The sequence below is a fragment of the Notamacropus eugenii genome, chromosome 1 (assembly GCF_028372415.1).
Source record: "Notamacropus eugenii isolate mMacEug1 chromosome 1, mMacEug1.pri_v2, whole genome shotgun sequence".
In the NCBI taxonomy this organism is placed as follows: domain Eukaryota; kingdom Metazoa; phylum Chordata; class Mammalia; order Diprotodontia; family Macropodidae; genus Notamacropus; species Notamacropus eugenii.
This window is the reverse complement of record NC_092872.1, coordinates 453,254,306-453,277,183: the sequence shown is the minus strand read 5'-3', so window position 1 is coordinate 453,277,183 and position 22,878 is coordinate 453,254,306. Positions and strand designations below refer to the sequence as shown.

The 22,878-nt window shown below is 48.2% G+C and overlaps 1 protein-coding gene across 3 annotated transcripts; it reads left to right on the top strand.

Moving 5' to 3' along the window:
• Positions 1–874: 874 nt before the first annotated feature.
• On the top strand, positions 875–21,691 carry KCTD15 (potassium channel tetramerization domain containing 15). 3 transcript variants are annotated; one of them, XM_072632029.1, is made up of 5 exons: positions 875–1,051; positions 6,833–7,008; positions 15,362–15,506; positions 16,530–16,835; positions 19,847–21,691. In XM_072632029.1, the coding sequence occupies exons 1-5, from the start codon at positions 1,043–1,045 to the stop codon at positions 20,003–20,005; spliced, it is 795 nt and encodes a 264-aa protein (XP_072488130.1). In that variant the 5' UTR covers positions 875–1,042; the 3' UTR covers positions 20,006–21,691. The 3 variants fall into 3 exon arrangements, with proteins under 3 accessions (XP_072488130.1, XP_072488129.1, XP_072488131.1); XM_072632028.1 differs by lacking the exon at positions 875–1,051 and adding an exon at positions 1,294–1,400 and having other exon boundaries at positions 19,847–20,541; XM_072632030.1 differs by lacking the exon at positions 875–1,051 and adding an exon at positions 3,275–3,466 and having other exon boundaries at positions 19,847–20,140.
• Positions 21,692–22,878: the final 1,187 nt, after the last annotated feature.

Here is a 22,878-nt window from a genome sequence, read left to right as displayed (position 1 = left end):
AAGCCAGCCAGAAGCAGAGCCAGGGCCAGGGCCAGGGCCAGAGACAGGGCTGAGGACTGAGCTAGGAAACGAGACCGCGAGAGAAGCAGGAACAGACAGGGGGTAAGAGCAGGAGAGGGGCCAGGAAAGAAAGACAGGGACGGGAACAGAGAGCATCCTGTCAGCAGTGGGGGGGATTTCTCGCGGGCACCGGGGAGAGGGAGGAGAAGAGGGAAGGAGGGAGGGTCTCCAATTGGATTTATTTTTAAAGAGAGCGAAAGAGGTGAGGCTCCTCTGGTTTTCCCAGTAAAAATGGGAAAATATCACATTTTTATCGAGAAATTAGCCGGGGCGGGCGCGGGGCTGAGCTAATTGTAGCTCTAATCCTCTGCCCCGGAGGCTCCTGCCAAGCCCCGAGCTAGAAGTCGCCTGTGTGTGTGAGTGTGTGTGTGTGTGAGTGTGTGTGTGTGTGAGTGTGTGTGTGTTTCACTCCTGTATTTAGAGACGGATTACTGCCCTTTCTCTTCAGAGCACAGTCTCGGCGGGTTTCGATTTTAAAGGGTTTTGTTTTGGGGTTCTTCCCCCCCTTCTTCAATAGCAATCAGGCAGAGAGACGGAGAGGGAGACGGGGAGCGACGGGAAAGAAGCTGGGGAGCAAGGGGGAGAGACTGAGGGGGAGGGAAGAGGAAGAGAAGGAGGAGGGGGAGGAGGCAGGCGAGGAGGAGGAGGAGGCCGGGGAAGAAGAGGAGGAGGAGGGAGAGGAAGAAGAGGAAGGGGAGGGGGAGGAAGGGGAGGGGGGGCAGAGCCCTGCCCGGCTCGGCGAGGGACAGCTCAGAGAGGGGCCGGGGGAGGGAGGGAGGGGTGGGGGGAGGGTGGGGGGGACTCGGGAGAAAGTAACTACAGGACGAGACCGAACCGACCCGAGGAGCCAAAACCCCGAGAAAAGAAGCGCGCCCAGGCGGCCCGGACCCACGAGACCCCGAGCCGCGGGCGGGAGGAGGCGGGCGGGGGCCGGGGCCCAGGGGCCCGTGACCGCGCCGCCGCCGCTGCCGCCGCGTCTCCCATGTCCAAGGTAAGGATCAGGGCGCGGAGGTTCCGCGCGGAGCCGGGCACCGCGCGCCCTCTTTTCCGAGAGTGTCTTCCCCAACTCGGACAAAGTCGCTTCGGAGACTAAGGGACAGGCGGGGGTGGGGGGGCGTTAAAGGCGCCGAGGCCCCGGCCACGGTCCCGGGCCCCCTCTCCAACCCTGGCCGGCGGGGCCGGACACTTGGTCGCCCCCCGCCCGAGCCGTGGCCCCTTTCCTGGCCGCGCCCAGGGGAGGGCGGGAGGCTCCGAGTGAGGCCGGCTAGCGTGGGGGTTGCTGCGTGCTGTGGGGCCGAGGAAGGCCAGGGGCTGCCGAGCCAGGGAAAGGACTCCCCGCGGTGAGTGGATCCGGGCAAGGGCAGGGGGCGCCAGGCGCTGAGACGGCCCTGGGCTTGTGGAGGGCAGGGGCGCGCGACCCGCCGCTTTTGTCCGGACCAGCGGGAGACGGTGGGGAAGGCAAGGGGATCCGAGGGTCTGGGGTCCTCCCCAGGGGGCGGGGACATGGCGGCTGCCACTTGGAGGTTAATGCTCGTGCCCCCCTTCCCAAGGGGCTTGAGCGCGCCGGAGTACTACGTGGGGCACCCGCCAGTGGTGAAGGTCCTGCGGCCGCACAAAGGGGGTGGGGGTGCCTCTGAGGAGGAGGCATTGAGGGCGGCCGAGCCCCTGGGCTCCCACTTTGGTTCCCACACCAGCCCGCACGCCACGGGGGACCTAAGAGCACGCTAATCCTGCCTCCGGGGACCCGCGGCACAGTTGGATTGACTGGAGCCTGGATGGCGTGTGTGGGGGGGGGGGGTGGGGATCGGCCTTTAGTGGAGCCAGAAAGGACGTACCCACGTGGGGCTGAACTCAGGCGCGCCCGGGTGGTTGAAGTCTCCTGGGGGCACTCAGGAGTTTGATATACAAACAACTGCACTTTCCCCTCCCCCTCAAAAAAGTTCCGGGCAGTCGGGGGCCGGTGCGAGCCAGCAGTCCGGAGTGACCACACGCAGGGCCCGGCTCCGAGCGGACACACTTGGCATGCGTTTGGCGCCCAAACTGATGCGGGAGGGATTAAAAGTAAAGTCTGTACTTGAGCCGGGACAGATGCCACCCCAAGCCCCCAGCCTCGTGGCCGAAATGGGGCAGCGGGGAAGTCTGGAGGAGAGCCCCTGGACATGGGGTCATCTCTCTTTAGGATTTAGGGACGAGGGACCGGCACCCTGGAGAGCAGAGGTCCGACCCTGCCAAGGACAAGGACCCAGACTGAGCGAGCCCTGTGCTTCCCAGGCTCAGGGGCACTCACACAGCTTGGACACAGGGGCACTGAGGTTTAGGTACAGGTACACCTGTATACACCTACAGACACAAGCAGGCACAGATGCACATCCATGCACTGGCACATGCACACGTGCACAGATGTGTACACAGACATGTGTACTGGCCCATGTACACATAGGCAAGTACATGCATGCACACAGGCGGAGGCTGCCCAGCCAGAGGTGCCCTTCCCCCACCCACCCTCTAGGGCTGGGGAGGCGGATCCTGAAACCTGCAGTTTTCTTTATGTCTTAAATGCGCATGAAGGAATTAAACTGCACGAGTGAATAACAGCATTAGTTTCAATTAATTTTTTTATCCTGGCAACAATAAACTTTGGGAACAAAGCGCTTTTACATCCTTAATTAGGAGAGTTTCCCATCTGCAGCCTCTCTAAGTGTCTGCTCCTTGATTTAACTTTGTCTCTTCCTCCCCCTCCACTGCACTCTTCCAGTGCCCTCCCCCCACCTTTCCAGCTTCTTCTTTGGACACCTTTAACCCTTCCTTGGGCCAGGACCTGGGCTTCTGTCTCTTTCTCTGACTGGGCCCTGGGCCTTTTTCTTTCTTCCTCCTTTCTTTTCTGCCCTCCCTGCTGGGCCTTGAGTCTCTTGCTCTGCCTGGCCTGCTCTGGCTTGGGCCCCAGGCTGGTTATGTCTCCTTGTTGCCCCAACAGCCACTGGGAGTGGTTCCCGTAGCCCGGGGCCATGAGCCCAGGTGAAACTTGCATCTCCCCAAAGTTCTGAGACTTTGAAAGCCTTGCTGTGAGTGAGATCTGAGCAGCATCTGAGAACTATGCATTAAAGCAGCCGGGTTGCTGCAAGCCTGGAGCTGGAGCCCACACCCTGGAAAATTCTGCAGTCTTTCAGCATTCCCGCCCAAGGCGCCTAGCCCTGGGCTCTGAGTGAACAAGCCAGCCAGCGAGCTCAATGGCGCTCTTACAACTGCCTTCTGTTTACCTTTTATGGTTAAAATAACAGCTTCGCAAAGAAGCAACTTCACGGAGAAACGATTCAGTGAAATCATCTCAAGCTGGAGCCGCACAGCGAGTTTAATCACCCCTAGAGAGCTGAACAACTGTGAACACAATGGGACACAAACTCATTTTGTGTGTAAATGAGCGTGGCATTCTGATTATTTCCCTTTGCCTGGGCAAATCGCTTTTACAAGCAGTACTTAGGCAGCCGGCTTGGAAAGGCAAGAAGAGAAGCTGGGGCAGAAGATCTTGGTGTGCAGTGATGGTGGCCTTTGGGATGTACAATAATGCCATTTGGAGTGTACACTGATGGTGGATTGGAGTGATGGGGTGGGGGGTGATGGTTGTGTGGTGACCAAGTGTGTGAAGATTGTCATAAAGAGTGACTGCGCACAGTCATCATGGTATACCCAGTGGTGGGGCATGCAGTGATCAGGTGTGTCGTGGCCAGGTGTGTAGTGATCAGGTGTTTGTTTGAGATTGGGAGAAGGAAAAGGCAGAGGCCGAGGAAATTAGGCCCAGCAGAGTTTGCCTGCTGTGGACAGGGTCTGTTTGTATTGAGACCTGCTGCCTCATCCTCTGGGATGGGATAGTGTTGCTGCTGGAACGAGGGCAGGCCTGTGGGCAGTGGCTATTTCTAAGTCAGCTGTTACTTGTCTTTTGAGCACCTACATTCATCTTTTGAATTAAAGGCGGGTCTTAGAGACTTGGAGGTCTTAAACCCTCATGCAAGAGGGAGTTCTGTTAATTCCTGGGTTACGCATAAACGTCCTGCTTAGCAGCAACCAGGGAATTGTGCGTGAGTTGTAAACGAGTGAGTGAAAATTGGGTTTAAAGAAGTTTTGTTATGTGAGGCCCGTCATATTTAAATTTTAATTAAATGTTAGCTCATGTTTGCTGAATGCAGGCAAAGTTTGGGAGCTACTTAGTTGACACAAATAATTTTATGGAACTGTAGTAATGACTTAAATTGCAATATAAAATAAAAGCTTTCTTTATACGCTACTTTCCCCTGTAATTTAAAAGCCCTGGCCTAGGTTAAGCCAGAATGCTCCTCCCCCAATGGGAGTTGTTTTAGTTTCTTAGTTTTTCCCTTTCTGGAGACCTGGTGGTCTATATGCTTAGCCAAAGCTGGGGATAAGACCCTCCAGTGAGTCCCAGAAATTAAATCTCTGTGCTGTGTACACAGGTCCTGAAAGCTACAATCTCCAGACCTGAGACATCTTTTGGCACAAACGTGAAGCCAAATCATGGCAGAAAGGCATTCCTTGAATATACCCAGCTACCCGCCAATGGACCCCCATTCTATATTTTAAAACTAGCTATAGGGTTATCACTTGTTGATGTCAAACTGTTAGCAAGGAAGTTAGTCCTCATGGACTAACATTCTGGAATGTTATTTTTCCAGTCCCTCCAAAATTTAAAATAAAAAAAAAAGCCCATGTATAGCTGACCCTGATAGGTACATCAGAAGGCAAGCAGGGTTTTATTTTTACTAAATCTAGAACAGATGTGTGGTTTGTATATATGTGAGTGAATACAGTGTGTGCCTGCAGTGTCATTAGTAATAATAAACAGCATCTCCTCAGGGCCACATAGACCCCCTACTCAAAATGGGGATGGCAGTGGTAAGGATATGGGACACAGAAAAGAAAGGCCAGGCACACTTGGCAGAGATTCCTTCCCAGGCAGCTGTTGTTTTCATAATGCTGTTTGCCATGTCTACGCTTTAAGCTAGTACTTCTGTATTTAATGGGACCTGTTTATAAATGTCCTCCACCTCATGACTGTGACCTTGAGAGAGAGAGAGAGAGAGAGAGAGAGAGAGAGAGAGAGAGAGAGAGAGACAAGCTTTGTACCTTCTGCCTTAGGGTGCCCCTGTGGGAGAGGCCAGTGAGCTGAAGTCTAAGACAATGGATTTAGATTTTGGTGTTGCTGATGACTGAGGGCTGGCGGATGTTCTGATCTCCCCTTCTGTATGGAGGGAGAAGACTGCTATCATTGGGAAAGGGGGGAGCTTTTCCGTGGACAGAAGTCACGTTTTCTCAGCTGCTGTTGCACCTCATTAAAGGGCCCCATGTGCTCCTTTTCTTCTGCACTGGGTCTTATCTCCTGGTGGGATGGTTAAGAGGTTTGGATGGGTGGCATGCTGAGAAAAGTCTGTCCCAATGAGATGGACAACCAGATTCCAGGTGACAGCTTGGGCTTCACCGTGAGGTGGGAAAGTCCGTTGGTAGAAGTAGATATTTACTGTGTGCTGTGGTCTGTAAAGCCCTCCTGCCCATGCTTGGGAGCATGACTGCAAAACAAAATACCAGGAAAATTAGATTAGGTTCTGAAATGTTTTATAACGATAATGCTGAGCATATGTTGCATTACAGTTGGTAACAGACGTGATAGACATGAAACTGCAAACGTATACATGTATGTTGCCTGTGATGGATCTGATATTATGTGAGGCAGAGGACTACCTTGGCTCATATGTTCTCTGTGACAGATCTTATTGCATGTTGTGTAAGTGGTATCTGCAATGGGGAATCAAATATTTGTAGGACTCTCATGAAGAGGAGGATCGGCTCTCTTTCTTCTGATACCTGGGGAGGAGAAACAGGGGGAATGGGAGAAGCACTGGGTAGGAGGAAAGACTTCCCTATAGTAGGGAATCCAAGGTTCCAGATTTCTGCAAAATTGAAGCTCACTTTCTAAAGACAGAGCTCCATTTTATGGCTGCAGACAAGTCAATTACCTTTCTGTTTTGTTGGAATTTGCCACAGATATTCTTGGAAGTATATGGAAGGATAGATACTCAATGAGATCGGGTATGATGATTTCTCATTTCCAGTGTCAGTTCTGATAAAAGTGGTGAGAGCAGGAAGATGCCTGGTCCTATCTAGCTCTTGTCTCAGCGGAAGCACAAGATTCCCTCCTGCCCAGGAGTCTACGCTTTTTTTCCTTTCATTCAGTGGTGAAACCCAAATGATAGGTATTGATCTGGCATGCCTATTATATATTTTTAAAACAAAAATGCTCCTAGTTTGATGTGAAATTTACTACATATATAAACTCACTGCCTTAGGTGCTGAGGAAGTCACTAATTTAGAGGTGTCTCGTTACTGAGACAAACTTGCAAAAACCCCTGAATCCCAATTCACAAATTGGTGATTCGTTTGTCAGGGGATATTTCACATCTAACACATAAGCCCGCGACCTTTAATTAGGATTTTGCAGTTTGTTTTATGCCCCTGGAGGCTGACACCTTGAAAAAATTTTTTTTCTTGATTTCTTATTGCTAATAAGCATCTTTCTCTTACCCTCTGGTACTTTGAAGAAAATGATGCAAATACACTTAATTACAGTGGTGGCAATAATTTGTCAGCTGAATATGTGATCAGGCAGATGCAAAAGTGATCTGATTAGATCTGTGATCACACCAGAAATAAAGGAAATCCGCAGCTGCAATAAAGAAAAACTGTTCTGTTGTTTTGTTTGCATTCATAGGAGAGAAGAAGCATGTCCCGACTCTCTCTCACACGGTCCCCAGTCTCTCCCCTGGCCGCTCAGGGAATCCCGCTCCCAGCTCAGCTCACCAAGTCCAACGCTCCCGTGCACATCGACGTGGGGGGACACATGTACACCAGCAGTCTGGCTACCCTCACCAAGTATCCAGACTCGAGGTAAGGAAGACCTTTCTTTTGCTGTATACCTGGTTGGCATCAAATGAAGGGAGACCTTTCTCTATCACCATGTGTGCCTGGTGATAGGTTCTTCCATATGTTGCGTCTGCCTGGGCTCAAGGACCTCTTCTTGGGACAGCTGCGTCCTGGGAGCTCAAACAGGTCATTTTTTCCTTCATTGCTATGTGTTATAGGAGACAGTGTTTCAAGCACCTGGTGGCACAGACCCTCAGGTTGTTGTTGGCATGAGGAAAGATAGTTCTTTTGGAAGAAAGTTTTCTTTTTGGAAAATGACTCTGCATCCGAACAGATTGGTCCTGTGGTACATGCCATTGTGGCCGCGTGCTTTGGGGGAAGTCTCTGTTGAATGTAGCTGTGTCTGTTCGGTTGCATTGTCCTTCTTTTCTGGCCCTGGGTGACCAGCCACACACTTTCTCTGAGCAGCTTGGACTCCTAGCACCCACTGAGCAGCCTTGAACTTTACTGACCATTGTGTATGCTTTTTTGTCAAACATGCTAATTACAGAGCTGTCAAAGGTCATTTCATCCCACTGCAGATTTTAACCCTTTGAGGAGCTTTACCCAAGTTTCTTCCTTTTGGTAAACTTTCATTTGCTAGAAATGATTGTGATAGAAGAGTTAAAAGCAGATATCTCTTGGTAGCTCAGTAGGGAGATGAGGTGGGTCACCGAGGCCCTGGTGCAAGGTCTCTGGCATCATCCCAGAGAGCAGGGCTGGCTAATGGGAAAACCATAGAGACAGATGAGGAAATGTCAGCACATCCCTTGGGTTCAGCTGCTTGGGTCTGTATTTGATGGGGCCATTTGGAAAGGCTCTGGTGAGTCACCTTCTTTGCTGTCACCTCACATATCCAGAACATATGTTCTGCCTTCAACCAAAACTCTTAACCATTTTTAACAAATTATTTTGGATCATATATGGAGGCAGCTGGGTGGTGTAATAGAGTGCTAGACCTGGAGTCAAAAGACCAGAGTTCAAATGTGGTCTCAGACACTTATTAACTGTGTGACCCAGGGCAAGTAACTTCACTTTTGACTGCTTGAGTTACTTCTTCTGTAAAATGGGAATAATAATAATAGCCCCTACCTCCCAAGGTTATTGTGAAGATCAAATGAGATGATGTTTGTAAAGCGCTTTGCAAACCTTATAAACCCTGGCTTTCATCAGCCTTATCCTTTCTGAAGAAGACATAAATAGGCCCTTTTAGGCACAGTTTCTTATTTTTGGCCCATCCTTTTTCTTAGGCCCATACTTTTGGCAATATATGAAATTGGATTTTGTTTTCTTGCCCAAAACTTGCCCATTGTTTCCTGGGTTCCTATGCCAGTGGGATACAGCTACTCCTCATGATGGGCTGCGATTTCCTTCTTATCTGTGGTAGCAGGAGTGTCCATGGAGGCCCATCTCCTGAAGTCAAAGATCAGGCCTGTGACTTTGGGGTCAGAGTCATAGGATCACTAATCTAGAATTGGAAAAGTACCTCAGAAGTCATCTAGTTTAACCTCTTCAGTTTATAGATCAAGAAGCTGAAACCCAGAGGGCTTAGGCCATACTGGTAGTATATATGTTCAGTACTCTCTCCATAGCTCTCTGGCATCAATAAGGATTCTTGTGCTTTTTCAGAGCAAGGAACTGACTCTGGTGCCTGGACAGGGCATCACTGAGAGCCTTCCCAAGTCTGAGCGCTAAAGGGAAACGTCCCTAGAAGGAGAGTCACATTCATTTAAATTGCTTGAGTGACTTAAAAAGAAAGAAATTAACCTGGAATGTTTGTTCACTTATGTCCCAAATGCCAAGTGGCTTGCTTCGGAAACTTGTATATTAAGATGCTCTGAAGGTCTGATTTCACAGAAGTATCTCCTCCCAGTGGAGGAGAATTTATAGCAGATGAGGACGGACATTTGCAGGGGAGATGAGAGGGCATGCATTGGCACTACAGCGGCTGTGTGACAAACCTCACATCTGTTCCCACAGCTTTAAGGAAATCCCTGCTGACACTTCCAGGAACAGGCATGTTTAATAGAAACTTCCATGGTGTAGCCCATCAAAGGAGAAGTCAGCTGGAGATGAAACCCAGGGGATTGTTGACTCATTTGTTGGTGATCAGAAAGTCTTTGGAACAGTTCTGCCTCTCACTTAGACTAAAGTGGGTGTTTCTGGCTCAATGTGGAGGAGCTCTAAGTATAGATCGGTAATCATTTATAGTTGAACTGTGATGATAGTCCTCTTGTGTGGCCCATGTGAACAGACGATGGAGGGGGTGATGTACATCTGTGTAAAGCAACATGTGAGGGCAACACACATAGTGATATATATCTGTGAAGAGGGACAGAGTCCGGGTATTTAATTTCAATTTTACCATCTGCAGCTTTCTCAAGTTGTTTTAGATAGATCAATCCTTAATCAGTTGATGATGTTTTTGAGTTAAATTAATAAAACCTTTGCCCACAACACTCTGTGGAATAGCTTCCCTGAGAATAGCAAAACTGCATTTGTGATGTAATCACAACTGAGTAGTCAGGGGAGATTGGGAGAGTTTGCAGGTCTGTGCTGATGGAGGACTACAGAGGAAGAGTATATTGCAAGGAAGAGGGCTGAAAGCTCTGGATCTAAATCCAAGGAGATGAGACCAGATGAATGCCCACTCTCAGTGACCCTGGACTTGAAACCCAGAATTACATCCTTATCATCTTCCTTCTCTGTGCCCTGTGGTCATCTGCATGGCAGAAGCTTGTAGCCTTTGGGGGGGAAGGTTATTGCTGTTTTTCAAAAAGCTTCAGCCTGTGGTACCCGAAGGTCTGATGCCCCATTGTCCTTGTTTATCTGCTGTGTTTTATTAAGATCCTCTCTTGGAGCATGCTCTGTAATCTCAGTCAGCTCAGTAACTAACGAGTTTTTGGTATGTGGTTGGTCCCACATGGGCAGCAGAGGGTATGTGCTGTTTCAGCTACGGGCACACAGAATGTGAATCCACACCGATGTGCAAGGGCACATAAATGCACGCAGATCTGTGGTTTGCTTTAATAGGGAGTCACATACATATAGGTGTACACGTGTCCATATCTATACTTTTACATAATAGAGAGCTACATATGCTTCCACACAGCTTCTGGTCAGTGCAGTAGGAATCTGCATGCTTGTGCAAACACAACATGTCTCTTAGTTACCTCCATGCGTTGGTCCCATGTGCACATAGTCCCTTCATGTGGGGGAATCTCAGAACAGCAAATTGTGTTTTTCCTCTTAACTGCTTCTTCTCATATGGGCAGCTGTGGCTGCAAATTGAGGCGTCCTCCGTGATAGCTGCCTGCCCACTGGTGCGATGTCACTGCCGTAAGGCACACTGATCACGTTTGTGTGACATCCCCTCTGTGAGCCTCCCAGCCCAAGGGCTCAGCAGAAGCCCCCAGTGCTGTCTGCCTGCATAGCTACCTACCCGCCCATCTGCCTGCCTGCCTGCCTGTCCATCCCGCATGGATTTTGGCTTATCTCTCCACCTACCTGTTAGTGTCAGTGGCACAGGGAAGAAGCCAGTAACCTAGACTTTATTCATTCATTCACCAAGCATTTACTAAGTGCCCCTTGTCTGTCTTGCACTAGGGGTACAAAGACAGAGTTTATATTCAGTTGGAAAGGGAAATAGTATGTCCACACAAAAGTCAATACAAAATAATTTTTAGAGGGTACTAGCAATCAGAGGGAAGGGATTAGGAGAGGCTTCCTGTAGGACATGTTACATGCACTAAGCTTTGAAGGAAGTTAAAGATGCTAAATGGTGGCGATGAGATGAGATGGCGTAGTGTGTATACAAAGGTGCAAAGAGGGGAGTGGGAATTTCTGCTCCTTGTTGTCACTGAGGATGCTAGGAACATGTGGAGGCTTAAGGTTCACCTTTGGATTCTCTTTTCTGGTAAAAGGAAAGGGACAATTATTAGAAGATATGGTGCACTGAGGAAGAGTTCAGCCTACATTAAACAGGTCACTTTTTGATCAGATAACCACCAGTCACTTCCCCTACAGCTTCTATTTTATGAATAGAATTTCGACCCTCACCTGGCCTTATGGCTTATCAGGAACATAGATTTAGGGCGAGAAAGGAAGCCAGAGATGCCAGGCCAGCCCTCTCACTTTACAGATGAAGGACAGGAGGCTTCAAGAGCGAAAGGGACTTGCTGCATGAGTACTAAGTGGGGGAGCTGGGGTTCGAACCCACTTTCTCTGACTCCAAATCCAGCATTCTTTCCAAATTGCTGTCATTACTGAAAACTAGTCCATGTGCTACGTGAGGGCTGTCAACTCTTGTGGTATGGCCAGTCTGTGCATCATGCCACGGCTGTACGCCCTTGTCACATAATTACTCTGTGTGCTCTTGCAGCCATGGACTCAGGACAAGATTTAACTGAGTCTTTATAGAAACATTGGCTTCCCTGAGATTCTCTGTAGAGTCTCAGACATCCTTCAACCTGATCCTTACTCAGTTATTAATTTTTTAATTCTTTTTTTTGCACCAATTCTTTAAAAAAAAAAAAGCCAATGCCGTGTGTGTGTGTGTGTGTGTGTGTGCGCGCGTGTGTGTGTGTGTGTTTTAAAGAATGATTTCCAAGAAGGTTCAATGAGATGAAGATAGAGAACGCAATGATGATTGGAGAATTGGGGAATAAAGAACAGTGAAACCCACTGAGGGAGAAGGGATTCGTGGCGACTATCAGCAGTGTCTGGCTGGCTTTGAAAAAGTAGATCAAGAGATACCCCCCAGGCCTACAGGGAGGGCTCTGGGTCTTTTCTCTTTAGTGCACAGTAGCACTTATGGTGACAGTAGTTTGAGTGCAGATTGGCTGTGGATCATCTACCTCATATCCCATAGGACAGATGTAGATCCCCAGAGGTCCCAGGAGTAGCCAAACAAGAAACAAAGGCAGATCTACCTCATACTCCATGTTATGGCTCTGGCCCCCTGTAATCCACCTGTTGTCGACCCACAGCTTCCATCACGTCCCAACACAGTATCCTCACTGTCTTCTTCATGGCATCCTCACTGTTCTTTCCATTTCTCCATTATCCTCAATAACAACCCTATTGTTCCTGCATAAGGTCCTCACTGCTTCTCTTTAAGATCCTTCCTCTCTCCTGTAGTGTCCCCTTGTCTCCCTGTAGTGTCCTCTTGTCTCCCCATAGCATCCCCAGTGTCTTTCTAGAACATCCCCAGGGTGAGGACATTACCTGTGCACTCCACTGAGCCATCCACATTCATCTGTTCACAAGAAAGCTGGCAGGAAGTCAAATCTGTGGCAATGGTTAGGGCTTGCTTCCTCATCAACAAAATGAGGAAATTGGACTAGATGACCTCTAGAGTCCCTCCCAAGCCTAACAGCTCTTGCTAAGGATCATTCTGTAGCCAGCGTCAGAATGGTACCAATGGCTAAGTAAGGGTCATTGTTCTGCATGGGAGCAGGGCTAGTGGCCTCTTATTGACCTGTATAGGGGGCAGTCCATTGCAGGGCTTAAGGCTCAGTTTGGGTACTGTTTAGAGATGGAAAATCCATGACTTTGGCATCACTAGCCAAGGGTGCTATCTTCTTACTATCATCACCTCCTTCCCCATTAGTGCACTCACCAATGTCAACTGGTAAGTTCTCTAGGGTTGAGTCATTTTCTCCTGATAGGGCATTACACACTCCAACCTTAGTATTTTTGTTTAGGGGATGGCAGGGCATGCCCAGTACCTGATGAGCATATTCTAGGTAAGCACAGTAGATCAGTGAAGTACGTGGGAGACCTTCCTCCCCATCCATGGTTAGCAGGAAGCAAGGCTGAACAGGATTTGATTCAGAAATACCTGGAAAATCAGTGTTGTTCCAAGCTTATCAGTCCTCAAATAGTCTCCCAAATGACCCTTGACTCTGATGAGAGATTGACATCCTATACCTAAGCAGAGATGGAGCCTGGTGGTAGAGACTAGGAGTCTAACACTAATGTGCATGCGACCATGGCCTAGTTACTTCCTTTCTCTGGATTTCATTTTTCTCCCATATAAAGAAAAGAGGAATTAATAAAGTTAATTAAAAAGTAAAAGTTCAGAGGACCCAACTTCAAATTCTATCTCTGATGACTGCTACCTGTGTGACCATGGGGAAGTCACTTCTACTCCTCAGACCTGTTTCCTCATCTGTAAAATGAAGGGGTTGGACTAGTTGGCTTCTGAGGCCTCTTCAGTGGGTTCTCCTGACTGTCCTAAGATTCTTTGGATGAGAAACATCTGTCCAGAAATTCTTTTAGAAGTGTGATCTTATTGCAAGTTCAAGGTATGGCCCAGCTGCTCCAGCCTTGGGGGCCCAGGCCCTGCAACCTGGAGTCTTATCCAGGCATTGGTAATTTCCCCAGAAATATGAGGTTAATTAAATCAAATACTAGAGGGGCAAATTGAACTGAGATCCTTCCTTTACTAGATAAAGGGACTGAACAAAGGTCCCTCCTTCATTGTTGTCAGAACTGAGCCCACTACACTAATGCCTCCTATACCACAGACACACTGAGCTCACGTAGTTCCTTTACTGCAAAAGACTGAGCCCAGATCTTTCATTCTCCTGTTCTGCCTATAGCATCATGGGGAATATGGTATTGGCTCCCAGAAGGACTTAGGAAGAACATGCACAGGACAAAGGGTAGGAGCCACAGATGATGGCTATAAATGCATGGCCATAATTCAAGAGGAGCAAATAGGGCATGTGAAAGACTTCCATTGGTTACCTGGATGTTTCCCATTGCTTGGGGGAGCTGGGGCTTCTCACGAGGAAGCTAAAGCCCCTTGGGGACCATGCGTTTAGTAGATGAGTCTTTATTTTTCTTCTCTTCAGTGAGTCTGCATTCTCATGTTCAGCTTAGCCTGCCCTTACAGGCTGTCTCCATGACAGTGGAAGTGCCTATCATCCATGTGGTCCATCGCTCTTCCTCATGCCCAGCATGTCTGCCCTCTCCCCCAGGATAAGCTGGTAAACTTACTTCCCCAAATGCTAGGCTTGGGGGAGAAGTGAAGGCAGCTTCTATAGGCATATAGAGTACTACTAGGTCCTAACTTGGCTGAAGAAATGGGGAGGGGGCCATGGACCACAATGTCTGTCCCCAAATGGAGCAGGGGGAGATACAAGGACATTGCTGGTTGCAGACCTGGCATTCATCTTGGATCTAACTGGGGGCTTCTCGATCCCAAGTTAGTCATTTTTGTTAAATTACCCTGTGTTAAAAGCCAGGTATTACCCTATCCTGAAATGGCTGTTTCCTAAGGTTTAGTGGTAGATGTTTTAGAAAATTATTTTTCACTAAATTCAACTTTACTATTTCAACCTGAAAGTGAGGCCAGCTTCATTCTAAGGCTGTGGGTGGGAAAAATGGCTTTGGCCTCACACCATGCTGGTGTCAAATGATGACTTACAGCTTTAATTTTCTCTTTATTAAAAATGGATTTGCCTAAAATCTGATGTCTCTTAGGCCTTCCCTGTTTTCTCCAAAGAATAAGAGGTTCAGGTAGTGGGGTGAGAGCTCTTAAAGAATTCCCCAGAGCACCATTATGGGCTTTCTGGTTTTGTATACCAGAAAGAGGCCTTGGAAGTCTCTTTAGAACAGCAAATGCTCCTGTACTCCTAGGCCCTGTGTACAGGTCTGTCACTGTCCCTTTACACAGATAGATAGATAGAATAGAAGAAATTCTTCCTTGTAGCTACACTGAATCCTTCCAGTTGGAGCCAGAGACGTTTCTCCCTAAGGAGAACAATTAACCCATTAGTGTGGCAGGTAATCTCTGATTCTCTGTTTTGGCATGCATGTTCTGAGCATCCTCAGGTACACTGCACTTCCCCTTCCTTCATGCTGACCTTTCTGTTGCCGTCAATCCTTCAGCCTCCTCTGTGTGTACATTATGAATCTGATAGAGTATGTCTGCTGGGAGGTAGGGGGAGCAGTATTATCCATCTCTGGGTATGTACAGATAGTCAGAGTTGCTCTCATTCCTGCATCCTGTTATATCCTCCTCCAAAATAGAGTCACCCAAGACCTTGGGAAGCAGTGTTGCATGGTGGGAAGAACACTGGATTTGGAATTGGAGAACCTGGATTTAAAACCCAATTCTTGTCACTTACTTGAGCAAGTATCCCTTCTAGGCCTCAGTTTCCCTTTCTGTGAAATGAAGGGGGTTGGTAGAGGACTTCTAAGGTCCTTTCCAAGTCTTAATCTTCAGTATCTTCAGACCTCCCAGTTTCATAGCTCAAATCATGAGGTCCAACTCATGTATTCTGGTCTCTTCCTTTCCAACCACCTTTCTTTCCTTTTTCCATCTCAGGATAAGTCGTCTATTCAATGGCACAGAGCCCATCGTACTAGACAGTCTGAAGCAGCATTATTTCATTGATCGGGATGGGGAGATATTCAGATATGTCCTTAGCTTCCTGCGGACATCCAAACTCCTGCTGCCAGACGACTTCAAGGTGAGGTGGGTGGGTGTTGGCTGGGCTTACTGTATGCCTGAGTGAAGGCTGGCTGCTGACCTGTGCACAGGCAGCTCCATCATGTTCCCCACGGACACGGGGCGATACAGGGATGCTGTGATTTAATAAATGGACCACTGGTTGTCATGGATACCATAAAAAGTTAAACAATGAAGCCAAAGGCTAAATTGGTTTTTCTAAACTAATTCTATTTTCTCATATTTGTAGCTTATTTGTTTATCAGGGTGTCCTCACAATTAGGTGGCCCTGGGAGTGGCAGTGGCCTCATGCTTGTCCTAGGCATGAAGACCCAGGTTATTTGGGAAGAAGGATCGCAATCCAAAATAAACCTTCTTTAAATTATGTAAAGTTCTTGCCCACCAAAGGAGAGACTGCTCTGGGGCCAGAGCCCCATGAGTGGAAGGACCCACTTAGTGGAAGGCTTCTGTATGATCAGGGGCCTATGGCAAGTGTGAATAGTTGGGAGCTTCTAGGAAGATGTGTATAGTCAGGGGACTTTGGGAGGGCGTAAATAGTCTTGAGGCTCTGGCTGACCTCTGTTCTCTAGAAGTATAGCACCCCCAGCCCTCCAGTATCCAGGTCCTGAGGACAGCTCAAAGTCTGGGGCCTAACTTTCAGATACAAATTAGCACCTAAGAGAAAGAAACCTAAGAGATCACTTCATCCAGTGTTCTTTCCATTGCAAATAAAGGCCTATCACAGAGCAGGCTCATTGTCAAGGAGCTGGGTCCCAGGCAAGCATGGAGAATATGTCCCGTGGGTCAGAATACAGTGTCTAGCCTAGGTCTTTTGCTGATCTGAGGTGGGCAAATAGCTTTGTCTCTGGGCCTCAGTTTTCTCTCTGTAAAATAGGGTTTGGGCGTCCTTCCCATTTGCCTCTGGGGAGGGAGTTATCCCAGAAGCCTCTCAGTGATCCGAGGGTTGAAGTAGAGATTAGAACATGACAGTTCATATTCTTCTGCTCCTGGGCACCTCCTCCCTCCCTCCCTCACTGGTCCACAGGACTTCAGCCTCCTGTATGAAGAGGCACGTTACTACCAACTGCAGCCAATGGTAAGGGAGCTAGACCGCTGGAAGCAGGAGCAGGAGCAGCGGCGCCGTGGCCAGGCCTGTGAATGCCTTGTGGTTCGTGTGACACCTGACCTCGGCGAGCGCATTGCCCTCAGTGGGGAGAAGGCACTTATCGAGGAAGTCTTCCCGGAGACTGGTGATGTCATGTGCAACTCCGTCAATGCTGGGTGGAACCAGGACCCCACACACGTCATCCGCTTCCCACTGAATGGCTACTGCCGGCTCAACTCTGTGCAGGTGAGGGCCCAGGGCACGCATCTTGCACTGACCACACACCTACTAATAGCCACTCACCCTGTCAAGGTGACCATGTGCTCTGCTAGGGACCGCACTCTCAACCTCCTGGGCATGCCAGCTAGCTTTCCATTCCCCTCTCTGGCCCCTAGAGATGATGCATTTTCTTCCCTCAGGCCATCTTGATACAAACTGGCCCAAAAGACTCCTTCCCATCCTTCTCTCTCCCCCTTTTCCCCGCCCCAATCTTGCCAGAAAATAGGGTTAGCGTTTCTGAGTAATGTGCCTTGGCGTTGTGTTCATTCCCATACAAACCTGGGCAAAGACAGAGAAAGAAAAGAGACAGAGGCAGATGACAGAGGCAGACAGAGATAGAGACTGAGCTGCCCAAACCCCAGAAGCTTCTGTGCCATTTCCAGTGAAGACAACAATGTGTTGATGCATAATTTATGTCTCCTTCATAATTAAGTGATGGTGCCTGTGGGATGGTCTTAAAAAAAATTGATCTCTGCACTTTTGGGGGGGGGCAAAAGGATGTTTTATAAAATTAATCCAAAGTATTTTCAACCAAATGTGCTTCATTTGACACTTGGAGCTTGATGTTAAGCTCAGAATTAAGTAGGCACCAGGATGAGGGTGGGACAGGGGCTAGACATGGCCATGGAGATGCTGAGGACCACGGAGTATGATCATGGCCAGAGCTTTCCTATGGGTTTGTGCTGAACAAGCCAGTGAAGGTTCTATAATTGGGAAGGGCAAGGCTAGAGGGGCTTAAGACCCTGAACAGAGGACTTCTAGGGATCTGAGGGAGGAGAATCAAAGAATGAACTTGGGGAGGGCTCACAACCCCCAGCTGCCCCTAGGGCATCAGACACCAGATTTTCTCAAGATTGAAATTTCTCAGCTTGGGATCTGCCAAGGGAAGTCCTGGCATCTGATTTCCTGCGGTTCAGGCCATGTGGGTCAGTGCTGCTCAGCAAATACAATTCAACTTCAGCCTGCCTTCTTTCACTTAGTCTTAACATTGCACTTGCAACCATTAGTGGATACTACAGGCTGGCCATATCTCCTGATACATGTGGACATCTTAATGGAGATCAATTTCTTAGACATATCTGATGCATCCCTACATCCAACATGTACAGACATAAATATACATATGCATGGGAAACCAGTTTCTTTGAGGTCACTTCATCCAGATCTTTTTTCATTTCTATGGAGACAGGAAGACCTGGGTTCAAATGCTACCCTGGTCATATACTGGCCTGTGGGTGACCCTGGGTAAGTCATTTAACCTTTTGATGCCCTAGGCAGCTCTCTGACTATACATTTCAGGGAATATGCTGACCTACATTGGTAGAGGTATTTACTCATCTGGGAATTCTTTGGATCTATGAAACCATAGTGTCAATCCCTATCCCTGTGGACATACATTTGGGACATGGGAGAAGAATGTTTTGGAGGTTTACTTAGTAGGGGTTTGAGATGCCTTCTGATGCCTTCAGCCCCTCAATTATTCCTAGGAGCCAGAGAGGCCTTGGGAAAGGAGGTTTGTAAATTCTATGTGGAGCCAGTAGCTGAGAGAGAGAGAGAGAGTGTGTGTATGTGTGTGTGTGTGTGTGTGTGTGTGTGTATATATGTGTGTGTGTGAGAGAGTGTGTGTGTATGTGTGTGTGTGTGTGTGTGTGTGTGTGTGTGTGTGTGTGTGTGTGTGTAAAATCTCACTTGAGGGGACATGTATCTTGCCTGTGGCACAATACCCCAGGGTCTAGGTCTCTGCATGGCTCTGTCTGCCCATCTGCCCATACAATGACACATGCATCCCATGGCTCCCTCCCTCCTCCCTCTCATTCTGACCACATCTGGATCTCATAGGACAGGTCAGGGCTTTTTAAGGTCAGATGATAAGGTACTAAATTGGCTCCTGGTTAGACAGTTCTTTCCCTGAGCTCAGGCCCGGGGCATTTCTGGAAAGTGGAATAGACTTGAGAAGAAGGGGGTGGGGGGGTAGAGTTTTTGTCCACTAAAAAGGGGATATGACCATTCCTTCTGCTTGTCCATCTTAACTCCCTCCTGGTCCCAGCGTCTGTCACTGCCTGGGGTGAGGTGCCCTGGATTCCCCCAAGTCTCTCATGGGAAGAGTTGACTGTCTGGACACATGGACATGTCTCCCCCCCGGCCCCAGGCACCAGCTGGACTCCTCCTGCCTCCAGGCCCTGCCGGCTGCGGCTCCAGGAGCTCACAGCTGAGTGCAGATTGCAGCCCTGGGCAGCATCTCTGTAGTTTACATGAGCCTTAATTATTTGGCAGGGTCGTCAGACCTCCCCTCTCAGCTCATGAGCTGCTCAGACTCAGGGAAAACTGTCTGGAATTTGTGTATCTGACTAGAATTTGTGTTTCAGGCAGGGTCTGGGGAGAGGGGTTCTGGGTGAGAAGGCTGACTTTGGGTGGGAGCTTTGCTGCCCACTAGAATTCCTGTCAAGCTCAAGGAGTGAAGCCCTCCTCGTGGAGAGACCCTAGGAGTACATACTGGGACCCTCTTGGAAGGAGCCAGAGCTCCTTCCTGCAGGACCCACAAGCCTGTGAAATCACTAACACTGACAAGCGTAGGGACATACTGCCATCCCAGGGATCCAGAGACCCCAGTCTAACTACATGCCACATTAGCTCCTTAGGGCCAGAGTGTGCTCACAGGAAAGAAGAGGTCCTGGTCCCAATAAGCTTTATATGCTGAAAAACCCACCAAAGAGACATTAGCTTACTTGATATTCAAGGCCACTCTCCAGAAGTCTTGAAATACCCAGTGCAGGATTTGTGTGTTTGATTAACTTGTGTTTCCACATAGTATAGTCATTTGAAATGAGGTACTAAATTCTGACCATAGAACTTTCATTCTTGGTTATCTCCAGAGTCAGGAATTTCTTTCCAAGCTGGAGGAGCAAGGCTCAGTGGTGGGTTCTGGGTCTTGGGTTGTGGAGGCCAATGCTGATCCTGTGTTGTTTCTGATTTCACAGGTCCTCGAGAGACTGTTTCAGAAAGGCTTTAGTGTGGCTGCAAGCTGTGGGGGAGGGGTGGATTCCTCCCAGTTCAGTGAATATATGCTGTGTCGGCAGGACAGACGGCTTCAGCAGGCTCCGACTACAATCCGGATAAAGCAGGAGCCCCTGGACTAGGCCTGCCTTTGCCATCTTGGTGCTGAACCATTCCCATGGGAAGCACTGAGGGGGTCGGAAAACAGTGTTAGCAACTTGGGTGTGGAGCTCCTTGGCCAGTTGGGGGTGCTCACCCAGTCAGTCCTCATTGTAAAGCCCCAGAGCATGCCTGGCAGATGGACAGGATGCTTTGTGGGAATGCGATTGAATGCAATTTCTTCCCAGCAGCAGTGACATTGGACCTAACCAGCACTTAGCCAGTGCTCGAGGGGTGTTTGATTGGGCTTTGGTGACAGGACCTATGTGGAAGGAACTCAGTCGACAGCCTTCCAGAACCCCCAGCCCCCTCCTGACCTGGTGCCGAAGGCCCTGGGAGGGGCTAAGGCCAGTGTGACACTGCTGGATGTTGCCTCATCTGAGGCATCACGTCTTTCCAGACGTGCCCCACATCTCCATGCGTGTGTCTGACGTCTGTGATTGTTCATGCTAGTAAATGGCTTATTTTTCTATGATATTTAAAATGAAAGTGGCTTCTCTGCCAAGGTTGGAGAAACAGACAAGGACTGATGCATATTTATCTGGTGCTCAATACTTTTAAAAAAGGAAACTGTCAGTGTGACTAATTGTGGCCTATTTTCAAAAGTAAGATCCACCTTGGGAGCAGCCCCAACCCCAGGACCCCCAAAACCAAGGCCAAAGTATGGAAGCTTCCGTATTAGCAAAGCAGACCAAGGAAGATGCCAGCCCTATCTCCCCCACTACTCTTTTGTTGTATGTGTGGGCATCTCAGGTCCTGGTGCCCCTGCAGGGGGTGGGGGGGGGGGTCAGCACATGCTCTGTCTTGAGCTTTAGGAAAAAGGGCCACCCCTTATGTTCTTGCACTGCAGGACAGGACATATCTTTGTTTCTTCTTTCTCTGATAATTTAAAAGTATTTTTGAAATACTGATGGCATATTGCCCTTCTGCTGTGTGTCTGTCTCTTTAGGGAAGGTCTCCCCCCACCCCTTTCATTTGGCCCCTACAATGTTTCTTTAATGAAAACAGTTATCATCTCTTCTGACTTAAGCAACAGCCGCTTCTGTAACTCAGGAGACAGCACTATGTTTGCAGGTGCCAGCCTATAAATAGCATTCTGTGAAATCCTGCTCATTGCTGTGTGGCATGATCGGGGGCCTCAGTCACTAATTCGTGCGCTAATCACAATTTAGTTTCTCCCACATTAATTTATAGAATCCTGTTGTAGACACTGAATTTTAATTAAACTGTTCTTAGACAAACGTGGTCATTAAGGAGAGGGACTGAGCTCTTCTGGTGATCTGGGGCCCCTCAGTCCAGATGATGAATTCAACAGAAATAGACCCAGAATGGAAAAAAATGAGCCCATTGGGGGCCTGTTCCCTCCCTTGTGCAAACAGGTACTGAGCCAGGCTTGTCTGGTGTTTTGGGGGCTATAAAGCTAAGCTATTCCTTCTTTGATTTTATATGGTGTGACACTTTATACACTCACTGATGGAAAAAGCTACCCCATCCTGCCATATCTGAACAGATGGCACACCACTCACCTTCCTCTGTAAGATACCTGTAGAGTTGTATATTATGCATTTAATATTGTAAAGATCCTAATGTATATTGTCGTGTATTCCTTACACAGTACTTCATGCCATAAACATTTCTCTAATGGACTGAAATGCAGTCCTGAGGATTAACCCTTGTCTCCCATGTTCTGTCCCAGAGATAAGATTGGGTTGAATTTCCTGAGATTTGTTTGGTTTAACCAGAGAAATAATTGGCTTCATCCAACCACCGGGGTGGGGGGTGGGAACTGTGTTCTTGGCGTTATTTTCTAGGCCTGAGTGTTTAGGTATGCTTCAGTCTAATTCTTTCATTCCAGTCACACCCCTCCTATCTTGTGGTAACCGAGGTACGGAATTCCAGTCTTGGTCCTAAAAGGAAACTCCAGGAAGCTGTAAAGGTTAAATACATCTCATCAGTACCTCATTTGGGAAAAGCAAATAGAAACCCAGGCGGAAAACAACAGGCAGAAAACTTTTTCAGGGTGTTTTGTTTTTTTAAACTAAGTTTAAAATGTTTGGGTTTTGTTTTTCCTCGACTTCTTTCTTTTGGTGTTGACAGTATTTTTATGGCCCTCCAGAACAGTTGCTTAGAGCTGCGTGTGAAGGCACAGAATAAAGCCTCATGGGCCCAGTCAGGTTAGTCAGTGCACACATACTGTGTGTATGGTTTGACCCATAATGCCCCAACATTAGCTGCAAGCAGCCCTAACTCAGAGGAAGAGGTAGGGAAGCAATTACTCCGTTAGGAGAAGTACTTTTTTTTCCAAGGAAAAATGTTTAAACTAGGATATGATCATTTAGCTAGCAGTTCTGGTCATTGATTTTGAACGCTTTTGTATTTTTTTTTTATTTTTAAGAGGGTTTTTTTTTATTTCAAATCTCCATTTCCCCCTCCCCCCCATCTCTTTCCTGTTCTAACAGCCACACCCACCAGAGCAAATTTCCATGTTTATAATAGCTGTGCTCAGTGATAGCAACACAGACTGAATTAGGAGCCTTGCTCCCTGCCTGTTAACACTAAAACAGCCAGCACCTCCGGGAAAGGACAGTGTAGACAGGGGTGCTATTCTGTAGAACCCATATAATTGAAATTCTTCAGAAAAATCTAACTTTCTTCACAAAATTGTTTGGATTTTCTTTTTTTCTTAACAACAAAACTGTGGTTTCCGTATCTCCCATCTCTTGGCTCCAGTGTCTGACAGGAGAAGAAGGGAACCAAGAACATATTGGATGGAGAGCTGCAGAGAAGGCGGCACTATGTGTCTTCCTTGACTTTTCTAGCACCCAGTTTTGTTGGTAGTTTTGTGAGGCCATATCTG

Coding starts and splice junctions, on each gene's coding strand:
- KCTD15 (XM_072632030.1), top strand. CDS start 3,323: ATGGTTAAAATAACAGCTTCGCAAAGAAGCAACTTCACGGAGAAACGA. Junction 15,507..16,529: donor TGCTGCCAGACGACTTCAAG/GTGAGGTGGGTG, acceptor ACTGGTCCACAG/GACTTCAGCCTCCTGTATGA. Junction 16,836..19,846: donor GCCGGCTCAACTCTGTGCAG/GTGAGGGCCCAG, acceptor CTGATTTCACAG/GTCCTCGAGAGACTGTTTCA.